The sequence below is a fragment of the Ascaphus truei genome, chromosome 1 (genome assembly GCF_040206685.1).
Source record: "Ascaphus truei isolate aAscTru1 chromosome 1, aAscTru1.hap1, whole genome shotgun sequence".
Lineage (NCBI taxonomy): Eukaryota > Metazoa > Chordata > Amphibia > Anura > Ascaphidae > Ascaphus > Ascaphus truei.
Window position 1 is genome coordinate 389782690 of NC_134483.1, and position 13562 is coordinate 389796251.

Below are 13562 nucleotides of genomic sequence, written 5' to 3' on the forward strand. Positions count from 1 at the left end.
AATGCCTCGCGACACTAGTTATTTTTTTAAAGCCATCAAGGTCCCTTTGCGCATTCTTAATGTTCCTGACATGTTCTAAGACCCGGAATCTAAGCTCTCTGGTAGTCATGCCTACATAAGGCAGATCACAAGGGCATAAGATACAATAAATCACCCCTTTAGATTTGCAGTTGAGCATGGAGCGAATTGTATAGACATGGGTCTTTTGGCTATTTGTGAATGTTAGTTTGTTTTCCATATGTTTGCACGCTGAGCAGTTGGAACATTTGGTGAACCCTATGCGTGGGGTAACAGACAAAAAGGTTTTATCAACATGTGGGATGTAATGACTGTTGACTAGGGTATCTTTAAGATTTGGTGCCCGGCGGCTAGTCATAGTGACTTGTTTCCCCAGGGCTTGTGCCAGGTCAGGATCAGTCATTAACACCCCCCAATGTTGCTGTAAGACCCCACGTAATAGTGGCCATTGCTGATTAAAAGACCCCACAAAGCGGATGACTTTTTTATCTTTTGTCTTACGCTTGGGTTGTAAAAGGGAGGTATGGGTCTTGCTCAGGCTATTACGGTACCCTTTCTCTACCATGGTTTTACTATAGCCTCTTTGTTGGAATCTTAATTTCATTTCCCTAGATCGTAAGTCAAAGTCATGAGTTGACGAGACATTTCTCTTCAATCTGAGAAACTCGCTTGTGGGGATACCTTTCACTTGGTGGGGGGGATGGAAGCTTTTGGCATGCAAGATCGAGTTTGTGGCGGTATGTTTCCGAAAGATGTCGGTACATAGTACTCCACCCTCACCGATACTGATTGTCAAGTCCAAAAACTCGATTTTTGTTGGACTTGACTGAAACGTCAGTCTGATGTTTAGGTCGTTGTGGTTGAGGGCATCGATAAACGCAGTAAATCCACCGGCAGTGCCTCGCCAGAGGACAAGCACGTCATCGATGTACCTCAACCACAACAGGACATTTTGTGTGTACTCAATATTCACATCGGTGAACACCACCTCTCTCTCCCACCAGCCCAGGAAGAGATTGGCATAGGAGGGTGCACAAGTCGCTCCCATAGCAGTTCCTCTTTTCTGCAGATAGTATCTGTTTTTAAAAATGAAGTAATTATGGGACAATATAAAGTTCAGCAGATTAATTATCAGCTCAATCAGGTCACCTGAGAGATTTTGCATAGACAGGTAAAATTTTGCCGCTTTTAAACCGTCTTTATGATGGATGCATGTGTAGAGAGATTCTACATCACAGGTCGCGAGGAGAACGCCCTCTTCAACCGTGATGTTCTCCAATTTGGACAATACATCCATGGTGTCCCTTAAAAAAGATGGTAATGTTTCAACAGACAGTTGCAAGAAGAGATCAATGAATCTGCATATGGGCTCGCTCAGACCCCCTATGCCTGATACTATGGGTCTACCTGGGGGGTGGGAGAGATTTTTGTGTATCTTTGGCAATATATAGAAGGTGGGTACGACCGGACATTTTGTCACCAGGGCATCCATGTTGTGCTGAGTAATTACCCCATCCAGGACGGCACCTCGGAGTAATCTCTCGAGCTCCTCCATGAACTTAATAGTGGGATCCCTACTCAGCTCAGCATAGCACTGGATGTCTCTAAGTTGTTTAAAGACTTCTCGCTCATACATCACCTTCGGCCATATGATCACATTGCCCCCTTTATCGCTCGGTTTGATCTCCACCTCCTTAAGGTCGCGTAGCTCTGCAACAGCTCGTCTTTCAGCCTTGGACAAATTCTGTTCACCTTTCTGGATGTGAATTTTATTGAAACCCTCCGTAACAAGTTTTGCATAAACTTCTACCTGTGGGCACACTTGCCATGGTGGGCAGAAGCTGGACTTAGGTTTAAGTTTGGACAATAGCATACTCTGGTCAACTGGAATGACACCCTGTTCAGAATGTAGTGTGTTGAGGTCCTCTAGGGCTAATATTTCCTGTTCATTCCATTCCATTAAAAGGGGCGTATCCTGGTCTGGGTCATGTGGTTTAGCGAAGTACTTGTGTAAGAGCAGCTTCCGGCAAAATAGCTGTAGGTCTTTTGACCATTCAAAAAGATCCATAGACATGGTGGGGCTAAAGGAGAGGCCCTTCTGTAAAACACTTAATTGGTCTGCACTTAAAATAGTGTCTGACAGGTTTATTACTGTAAGGGTTTCAGTGGGCTCTGAAGGCTTAGACATTGGATCTGGCTGTCCAATTAATTTCTTTTTCTTAATTGCCTTTTTCCCTCTTCTTGTCCTCCTTTTTGTAATGTACTCCTTGCCCCTTTGTCTAAAAAAGCCTTTTCCCTGTGTGTGCTAGTGTCAGGACCCCCCTCTAGGTCAGACGACTCTATATCTGAGGCTGTTATTTCAGAGGAGGTGGATGCTGCAGTGGTTCTCTGTTGATTTTTTTGTTTTTTGTTAAATCTTTTCCCTTTCTGCCACTTGTACACTTTGTTGTTTTTATAATCGTCTTGATCTCTATCAAATTTTTTCTTTTTGAATGCTATTAAGTCTTTCTCAAATTTTTCAAGATCTAGTTCTATTTTGGCAAAAGATTGTGTTTCCGCTTCTGAGAGTCCTGATTTAATTGACTCTATTTGGTCGGATACCTCCACCACTGTTGCTTTGTCATGCTCAATCAAGATTTGCAATAATTGGAATGAGCATGTTGTCAGTGCTTCCTCCCATCTTTGTTTGTATTTGGTGTCTATAAAGTCAAAAGAGGGGAAGTTTTGGAGACGAAGACCCCTAGGAATAAATTTATATTCTGTATATTTTTCAAGTGCTGTCTTTGTCCACCAAACCCGCAACCTCCTCTGTGATAGATGTTTGAGATTTCTTAATTTGTCTGCACTCCCATCGCTGTGTGGTGTCTGTGGCTGCGTGTTTTCTGATGGATCTATATTGAATGCTGCATCTGCAGTTGCTTTCCTATTTACCTCATTGGCGAAAAAATCCATGAAAACAATGTGTCAAATAAATATAAGTGAGCCAAGGTTAGTTGAAATCCAACACAGTGGATAAGTTTAGTATATTCAAAAAGCGGGGGAAAAAAATGGGGGGAGGGGTGGGAAAGAAAAACCTTGCATCTACTTTTGCAAATTTCACGCCACCATAAGCCAAAGAAAATATGTTGTTTACTTTACATAAGTAAGGTTTGGCGGTGCTCACGGGTTATAAATAATATAAGTGAAAAGAGAAAAAAGTAACCCGTATGTGAGCACTCAGGTATGCAATTGATATATTTAGTTTATTTATTTTGACACAGTGCAAAAAAGGATAGATAAACAGTACATGATTAAAAACACTTAAAAAATAGACTTGGACCCCTGTCACGGGTGCTACCCTTAAATACAAGTGAACAACACTAGGGAACAGTTCAGATTGTTAACCCTAAGCATGAAAAGGATAGTGACTCAAAAATCACTAGGGTAAATCAAAGTATCACAACAGGTTAATGGGTTCTCAGGCACCTATACAAGGCTAAATAATACACACTACACACCAAAAGATAGACTAATCAAAGTATTAATGACAGTCTCAAAACGTCCCACATCTACATGAGCATACAGTGTATATAGTCAATACCAGCAGAGTGAGTATGTCACTTGTAGGAACAGGTGGTAAAATGAATTGATGACCCTATATGTATAGAGCAATAAAGTGTGTTATTAGCATATAAAGGAAAATGCCTGATGAGCGCCTATTAAATAACCTGGTGTTTGGAGTTGGTGTCCCTAATGAAAAAAATGAATGAAATGTCACAGTCCAAAAAAGATTAGTTGCACAAGTTCAGGGTAGCATAGTTACGTGAACCATGGGTCAGGGTTATATATATATATAACATATACATATATATATATATAACATATACATATATATACATATATATATATATCCTACTTAATATAGAAAATATATAGATATAAAATAATATATATACTGTATCATGGTTCTTTTTTTTCTGCACCCCACATCTGAATAGCACCAGCACCTCCAAATGTAACACCTCTTCCCTACCCCTAAGGGAAATAACAGGCAATAAGTGTTATGGTGCTATCTGTAGGTTGACAGGAGGCCTGGGCCTCCGCTGATTGGGAGCTTGGGGTGTGTCGGTACAGTGCCTCCAACCATGAGAATCCCAGAGTAGGCGGGATGGCTCCTCACTGGAACATATACTTAGTAAATAATACCCACACAATAGCATAACCAGAATAACTTTTACCAACAGGGCAGGAACACAACATAAGAACAGAATTAATACCAATAGTAAGCACACATAATACAATGCCCATTCCCCTTTACCCTTATTCCAAGCACCCTGGGATAAAATGTGTCACCCACACAGCACAATAGTGTGTGGATGGAAGCGCTACCGCACTTAGTGTTGTTGGTGCATGGTGGGTACCTTCCTTTGTGCAGCTCGTGCAATGTGGGTCTCGATCCCTGAATGGAGGAAGACGCTGAGTCCCACAATGCGGGGTCTCCTATTGCTGATTAAAAATCCTTAAAGAGAAGGAGCCTGTGTGCTTGGATTTCTTCCTTCTTCATGTGAATCTACAGGGACCTTTCAGGACAACCCCTTATTTCTGTGAGCACCGGCAGCTGAGTTCCATTTATTCATTCGAGATGTGTGCCAGATACTTGCCATATACAGTATGACCTAGTACCAAGCAGCATAACTGCCTCCCAGGATACAACCTTCCTCTTTGTAGTCCCAGGCAGCTCTGACCTTGCGGTCCCCAGTCACTCAGGATATCCTATCTCCCAGCGACTATCCGGTTCCTTTGTTTTCAGTCTGTTTGAGTGTACCAAGATGACCACCTCACCTCCGCATAATAGTCAGAGGAGCTGCTTCATTTCTCCCCAGAGTTGTAAAAGGAGGAGTGGAAACACCTTGCTACATGTATATATCTATTGGTGCATGTTCATGTTGTTCCGTGTTACAGCACATCTCTGAAAGAGGCATTAGTTCTCCTGTATATTACCACCATTTTAACGTTATTTTTGACTAGTTGGACTTTTTGATGGATATTGACCATTTACAGAAATTTCTTAAGAATTCTAAATGTTGTTTACTATTTTATTACAGGACATGGAAAACTTGTATTTCAGTCGACCTGATCTCATTTCCTTACGTACTCAACTGAAGCTGCACCTGGAACAAAATACTGATACAGTCGTCTATGATTTGTTTTCAAATTTTTTATCACCAGAATGGAAAAAGTTTCTCCATGACAAATGCCCCTATTTTTTAATGGCTTCTGATGAAGGAATGAGTGTTCCTGGAACATACTTTTTGCATTTGCTGATCCTTAATGCTTTGGGGAACAATATAAATGTTGTACTATTTTCTGGACAGGAGTTTGACCATCTCAGAGTGTATGGATATCATGTCAAAATTAAAAATCATCAGAAACATTATGTGCGGGAGGTAAGCTACATGTTTTGCGCTGATACGTTATATCAACTGAGCGCAAACTTTTACTGCTGCGCCCCCGTCTTGGACGCTTGTGACGCGTCTCCATAGCAACGCAACGTCAAATGAAGCTCCGGGTTACGTGACGTCGGGTCACGTGACCCGTGGCATCATTTGATGCCTGTGATGTCACGTTACATGACCCCGCAGCATCATTTGGTGCCGCATTGCCATGGAGACGCGTCACCAGCGTCTGAATCCCAGTAAGTTTTCTTGTTGCAGAGGCCTCACGCGATCCCTGGCATTTAATTTAAATGCCTTGGGGAACAGCATGGGACCTCTGCAACGGCCCGAGCCCCCCCCCCCCCTTGACAAATCTCCCGACCCCCAGTTTGCGCACCGCTGCATTATATAATGGCAATATAAAAAACAGAAAAAAAGTTAAATACTGAAAGCAGTTGTGGCACAATCTGACCACTGTTATACATCATTTATGACTGGAAAGATAAGCAACACGATGTGAACTGCAGTACAGTGAACACTACAGTACTTACTGTATGCAGGTGTGGCCATGTCCCACCTGGATCCTCCACTGGCACCCTTACCTCCCGACATGGCAGCGGAGGCGCACGGGGAGCTGCGGCTGGTGCGGGCGCTTAGAGCAGTTGCTGCAGGAGGCGGGGGCGGACTTACAGGTGTTCAGGATGACTAGCGGGTTGCCGGAGGTTTCGTGGCAGCTCCCATCGCCAGGCGCTGCTATCTTCTTGCAGCTGCGCATGCGCAGAATGTTTTGCGCATGCGCTGTACAGGAATGGGTTGCAGGGCCATCTTGGCACACCCTGCGCATGTGCAGAAAATCACACAGCGGCAGCCATTACAGCAAGTATTCCACAAGGGAACTACATTACCCAGCAGCCCCATGGTCTGTGGATCACCTTCTGCACTACAGCCAATAGGGGTCCTGGATTCTCCTGCTCTCACATTGCTACATTTGGCATGCCAGAGACCCAGCCAGTCAGAGCTGGGACACCAATGAGTGAGGGTGTATGTGCATGGTGTCTGTGGCCCCTGCACTAGGCCAGATACCCCCTATTAGGCCCCAGCTAGGCCCCAACTCCCCTGTAGGTTGTGTTTGACACTGCCCCATTATCTTATTAGTGTCAGGGACACAGCAAAGGATGCAGCGCAGCAGATGCGTCCTGTGGTCTGGGACCAGACCATCAACGCATAAAGAGACTGTTAAGGTGGGACGCTCCAGCTGGATACCACCCCAGGTGGAAGCAGACTCCTCGCTGATGGCGACTGTGTGGGACCGGATGGACCCCTGTCTTCTGCTGGTGCTACAGGGTGTTGGAGCACTCGGCAGGTATATCCCATCTACAAAGTGCACCAACTATAACACTTTGGGCCGTACAGTCACACACTTCCGGGTGGGCTTCTGTGGACACCAGGTTTGGTAGGTAAACAGGGCACCTCTGTACATTGAGGGGGACACTCTCACCGGGGTGTGGACTAAGTGGATGGACAGTAGGATATGATGTGTGGCTAAGGCTGTGCGAGGCTGTGTTATTGTGTGGCCTATTGCATGCCACTAAACTTATTATTTACTCTGTGCACTTATTGCATTGGGTCCTGTGAAGGGGTTAACCGGCGCTGTCAGGATTCCTCACAGGTGGAGGTGCTGTCACCAGACGATCCAGGTGCACCCAGGGCTCACATCAGCAGAGGTGCAGGCCTCCTGTGGACACAGGTAAAGCACCACACACACGTAGTATCCGCCATATCTCCCATAGGGTGGGGGAAACTGTGCTACATTTGGACGCACTACTGAGATCTCAGACCTAGGGTGCCTGAACCAGCAGCTAAATTAGAGAGACCAAAATCCACACCATATTTTTTTATCTCTCAGCAAGAGGTCCACGCCTGGGTCTTGAAAGTCAAAGAACCCCCTCACCAAGTAGTTGAAGTGGGAAATATTCCTGCTCTAATGCCCCAAACAGAGATCCAGGATCACCTAAGACGACACCCCGGTCTAGGCAACGCATGGATTAGAGGGCAAGAATTTGATACTACGTTTCAGTGGAGTACCATATTACTTATTGCGGGTCAAGAAATATGCCCGGTAGATGCTCCTCAGGCTCTACATACACCAGAGGCCCTGCCCATGGGCTACCCGCTCATATACCCTGAGTTACCCGCGCCACGGGCAACGTTCACCTCAGGACTCTCCTCAGAGGTCCCCTATCAGGCTGAAGCGTCCACCTCCCCCTACACCCCCAGGAAATGGATGACTACAGCCCTGGTATCAAGTACCCCAACCAGGGTAGATGTACCCTTACTCAGGGTAACATTCACCCCAAGTCGAGTGCCTCCGATCACCGGCCACTCAACTTGTGCGAATGCACCGGGAAACCGAGGGAGAAGTCACCACTCACGAGATGGTGGAACTCCTAACTCAAGCCTACAAGGACAAAGGACAAAGGACAAACTCCTGGCTCAGTTTAGGGCTCTCTGCTAGAAGGAAGGAGAAGAACTGTTCGCCTTCATCCGAAGACTACAACTATCATCATGGATGCTACTCTCCACGAGAGTCATTCTAACTGCTTTCCGCCCCCGCAAGGACGAGCTCAAAGGGGCATCAACCCCATAGCCCAAGGAGGCAGAAAGCGCCATAGACGACCATCCTCCCAAGGCACCTGCTGCCGCGTCCAGGATGCCCAAGAGAGGATTGCCTACCTGCAGGCCCGAGATGAGCCAGAGGGATGTCGTCTGCTTCAACTGTGGCTAGAAGTGTTACTTCTTTCAAAACTCTAACGTCATGACCTACAAGGTACAGTCGACCGAAACACCCTCCACATCCTCAGAGAGCACACCAGCGCTAAGCCTCAATGAAACATCCCCATCGGATGCTTACGGTCACGTAGAACTGGCCGCCATCATACGCGTCTTAAGCATCTGCCCCTGCAGTTGGCGGACAAGATGAAGTTGTGGGGACTCAGCAATGAGGACTACCCTATCGACGGCGTGGTGAAGGTTTGGCTGGAGATACCACAGCTGAACACCGGCAAGTCTCACACCATAAATGTGGAGGCTCTGATATGCCCCGAGCCCTGAGAAAACCCAAGGTCTCTGATGATATTGGTAACCAACACCGATGTGGTGTGGGCAGTGATCCGAGTATACCTGCAAGAGGCCGGCATACAACCCCTGTCTACCCTACAAATCCACTCAGTACTTAGTGAAGAGTGCTGCAAAATATCATCCCAAGGTGGATATGGGGACCTGTTCAATCACACCAAGGGATTGACCGAGATTCCATCAGGGGGAGTGAAGGTCATGTTCACAGCGTGCTGTTATCCGGGCCCAGACGAGGCCGATCATCTCTTCTCTCTGGAGAGTATGCCAGAAGAAGACTCAGAGGCTACAAGCTTGTACCCGAAGTACAAGAATTGAAGTCCTCACTAGCAGGGAAGATCAAGGTGTTTATCCAAAACATCTCTCCTTACACCATGCCCCTCGACCAAGGACAACGGTTAGGTAGGAAATACCCAGTTACCCCTGGCGAGATGATGGCCGCTCGAGTGAACACTGCTGCTGTGCAAGATCAATATCACAAGATCAACCAGCTGGGCTGGCATTCGACTTCGGGGAATCAACCCTGTCTGCCGAGTGGAGGGATCGGTTAACGGCCATGTTGGAAGAACGCCGGGATGTGTTCTCCACCAGTGAAATGGACGTGGGGTGTAGCCAAAACGTCCTGCACACCATCCGGCTAAGCGATACCACACCCTTCTGGGAGCGTTCCCGGCGCATCGCTCCCAGAGATGTGGAGGACGTGAGAAACGTCTTACAAGAAATGGAGACAGCGGGCATTGTGACAGAATCCCGTAGCCCCTACACATCACCGATCGTGGTGGTGCGAAAGAAGAATGGGTCGGTCCGATTGTGTGTCGACTATCGGACCCTGAACAACCGCACCGTGCCTGACCAGTACACTCTTCCGCGGATTGAAGAAATTCTCAACACGCTGTCGGGAAGCCAGTGGTTCAGTGTACTGGACCTGAGATCTGGGTACCAGGTACCAATGAGTGCAGAAGACCAAGAGAAGACAGCATTTGGATGTCCCCATGGCTTCTACCAATTAACCCACATGTCACAAGGCATTTGTGGTGCACCAGCAACGTTCCAGTGTTTGATGGAGAAGACCATTGGCGACATGAACCCACGGGAGTGCCTAGTCTACCATGCCGGTAATAAAAGGCGCTACAACCATAAGGTCCGCCATCAGGAAATATGTCCTGGAACGCCATTCTCCTCCTCAACCTCAGGATGCCCGGCAAACACAAACTGGCCGACCGCTGGCGCGACGGAGTCTTTGAGGTAGAATCTCAGATGCCGGGCCTCCTGGTCTACCACATAAGAGATGCGGATGGGCGGGTAAAGGTCTGGCACCACAACCATCTTGGCACACCCTGCGCATGTGCAGAGCCTCACACAGTGGTGGTCATTACAACAAGTACTCTGCAGGGAAACTACATTACCTGCTGCACTACAGCAATAGGGCTCCTGGATTTTCCTGCTCTCACATCGTTCTGCCACTTACAATCATATATTTGTTATAACAAGAGAGACTCTCCTTAGTAAAAGTAATGAAAGAATGGCAGAATGTTTTTGTTTGAAGCAATATGATTATCACAAAATCTTACATACCTGTAGAATTCACGTTTTACTTTCTTTATTTTTTAGAATGAATCAAACATTACTGCTGGCCTTCAGGCACTGGTTGCATCTGCCAAAACATCTCATGAAGCTGCTTCACTATCTTTCTTTCAACATTTCCATTCAGAGACCATGGATAAAGAGGTGCAGTTACTTTTAATGCATTTCATCAATATCGTTAATGAGTACAAAAAATACAAATGAAACAAACAAGGCATATAGCCCTGAAAAAACGCTGCACCACAAAATCCAAAAGAGCAAAAAGGGAAAGAGTAAAAACGATTTAGGGATCTATGCAGTAAGCAGCGAAAAAAACCATTCGCCAGTTTTGGAACTAGCCATGTTTTTGGCGTGTTAAACTCATGCTGTAAGGGCCGAATCCTTGGCGAATGAATGCGCCACCACCATTTGATAAAATGGCTAGTAACCGGTGGCGAGACGGCTGCCTGGCGAGAAGCTGCCGAGAAGCCGTCCCCTGCCGAGATATGTCTGCAGAAGAGAGAGATCCGCCGCTCTCTCTGCGCAAACATCGGCACATTAAAAAATATTTTATAAACCATTTTTATTCATAGTGTACATGTGCAGGGGGTCTCCGGAGCTGAACCGCATTGGTTTCATGTCCGGGGACCCCCTGCTTCCCGAGATACAGGCCCCTTTATGAGGTGCCGGTATCCCTCTGTATTTAAATGTCCCGATCACGTGACCGCAGAATGTAAACAAAGCAGAGAGATACCGGCACCCCCTAAAGGGGCCTTTATCTCGGGAAGCAGGGGGTCCCCTGACCTAAAACCAAAGCAGTTCAGCTCCGGAGACCCTCTGCACATCTACACTATGAATAAAACACACATATCAATACACAATCATTCCTTAAACACAAAAAGCAAAACTGTGCGCTACTACCTAACTACCTATAAAGTTTAAATGTATAAATATATACAGTACAGTGACTATACCATCAATTTAGTGATAAAAAATGTATAAAGAATTAAACCACAACTCCCACAGTGAGATAATTAAACATTAAATAATAAGTGCCACATAACCGTGTTGGGGATAATGGCGTCTGCAGCTGTAAACGCAGGGGTGGCTCAGCACCCCACACACACTAAGAGAATGGAAACAAAAGAAAACAGCGCACAACGCCAAATAGCCGCTAAGGCAATGAAGGGATTAACGCATAATAGCATGTTTATTGGGGACATTTGCACCCAATATACATTGCAATACACAACATACAATACAGTAATGGGCAACATTACTATTATCCACAAATGGATAATAGTGCAGTTGTCCATTAAAAATACATAAATAACAATAAATACATTAAATACATATAGCACTCACCCATGTCCGGCTGCCGCGATGAAGGCCATCCTCATTTTCATCCTGCTAATGCCCCATCTGCTTCTGCAAAACAGACACAAGAATAAAAACATCCAATGTAATGTTCCCTAACCCCTTAATCACCATAGCGGTTATTAACCGCTACAGTCATTAAGGGGTTAACCCACCCTCACCCACCACTCGAGACGCCTACATACCCTCCCCAAATAACCCCCCACCCCGTGATGCCTAACCACCCTCACCCACTACCCACAAGGGAGGCCTACCCACATACCCTTGGGGCCAATACCCCTCCCCCACCCCAACACATACAGTACAATAATGTGCCAAATAACTATTATCCAGATAGGGATAATAGATTATTTAGCCATCATTAAACACATTAACTAGCATAGTAAAATAAAGAAACTTCTACTGACCTCATCAATAAGAAGGCCCCGTCGCCAGCATAATCCTTGTAGTCCGTTGCCAAAAGAATACATAGCCAATACATTGCAATTACATTCACATATCAATGAACCCCTTAATCACCTTATCGGATACTAACCGCAAAGGTAATTAAGGGGTTAAGCCACCCTGGCCCGATACTCACCCTTCACACATTCCATTGTACAGTGGCTTCATCATGCAAAAAAAAAAAAAAAACAATATATATATATCTATATATATAGATATATATATATAGATATATATATACATATATATTGTTTTTTTTTTTTTTTTGCATGATGAAGCCACTGTACAATGGAATGTGTGAAGGGTGGGTATCGGGCCAGGGTGGCTTAATCCCTTAATATATATATAGATATATACACACATGATGAACCAATATACAAATTAATGTCTCAGGGTTAACAAAAACATGCTTAAATAAAAATACCACTTCTCTATTACATCCACAATGAAATACTATGCTATTTCCTAAACAAATCAAATGTAATCATCCAATCTTAAACATCAAATGCCAATTCAAAGCCTCAAATGCCACTGAAAACATTGCATTTACATTCTATACATGCTGCATTAAATCTAAGCAACATGTAGACGCTGCAAATAAATGTTAACCATACAATATTCCAAATAAAATAGCATTACATCCAAAAAAGTATACTATGCAATCCAATATAGTCACCATCAATCAATTTGCATACATTAATTACATCCCAAAACAATTAAAATAGCATTCATACCAATTACACAATTAACTATAGCAACCGTTAAAGAGATCAAGTTACCATCATACAAAATAGGACACCAAAAATAAAAATATCCAAAAGCAAGCCTCACCATGATCTAAAGTACAGCATACAAGCCCAAAAATTACATCTAGCTAATTATAAAATACATTTACACTACCGACACACTTTATTGAAGTGTGGTCGGTACCGCAAGCCGGGAAATCTCCCGGCTTGCTAGTGGCCGCCCCTCGGCGTGCGACGCGCGGTCACGCGTCATCGGGAGCGTGCGCCCCCTGCACGCGTGTCCAGGGGCTCCCCGAGGGAGCCCTGGTGTCCCGCGATCGCGGGACAGCGGCAGGGGGTTCCGGGGGACCCGGCGGACCCGGCAGCGGTAGGGAGAGTGCCCCGATCGGAGGGCGCTCTTCCGCTGCTTCGGCGCGCGCCCGTCACACTCGGGCGCGCGCCAGGCTACTGCTGCGGCACAGAACGGGCAAATGCTCGAATAAACTGTGCCGCAGCAGTAACACACATCTATGCATAGCAGCATAGCCAAAATCATTTAAAATAGTGCAAAGCAAGCTTTTCAAACACAATCATTTCTTACCCTGTATGTATATATCTCTCTAGACATACATACATAAATACATACAGTGGCAAGAAAAGATGTACCCCCCCCCCCAAAAAAAAGCACATGTAAAAAGCAAGAAAAAAACAAGTTACATAAAATACATTTCTTTTCTTCACTTACCATTACTTCACCCACTCACCGACTCCCGTTGAACAGCTTACTCGCGAACCAATCCACGAACAGGAACCCATAAAATAATAAACATTAAAATAATAAAACAAAACAATCCACGTGTCTTCTAGTTGTCATCCATCTTCATCTGTA

The 13562-nt window shown here is 45.3% G+C and overlaps 1 protein-coding gene across 8 annotated transcripts in view; it reads left to right on the top strand.

Annotated features, from left to right (window-relative positions):
- The window catches only part of LOC142501655 (putative ATP-dependent RNA helicase DDX60), a 362879-nt gene that overhangs the window by 84055 nt on the left and 265262 nt on the right, over positions 1-13562 (top strand). For all 8 annotated transcript variants that reach the window (XM_075611796.1, XM_075611815.1, XM_075611833.1 and 5 more), the window contains 2 exons: positions 5103-5444; positions 10176-10292. In XM_075611796.1, the coding sequence (XP_075467911.1) occupies positions 5103-5444; positions 10176-10292 (459 nt within the window). The remainder of the gene's footprint in view (positions 1-5102; positions 5445-10175; positions 10293-13562) is intronic.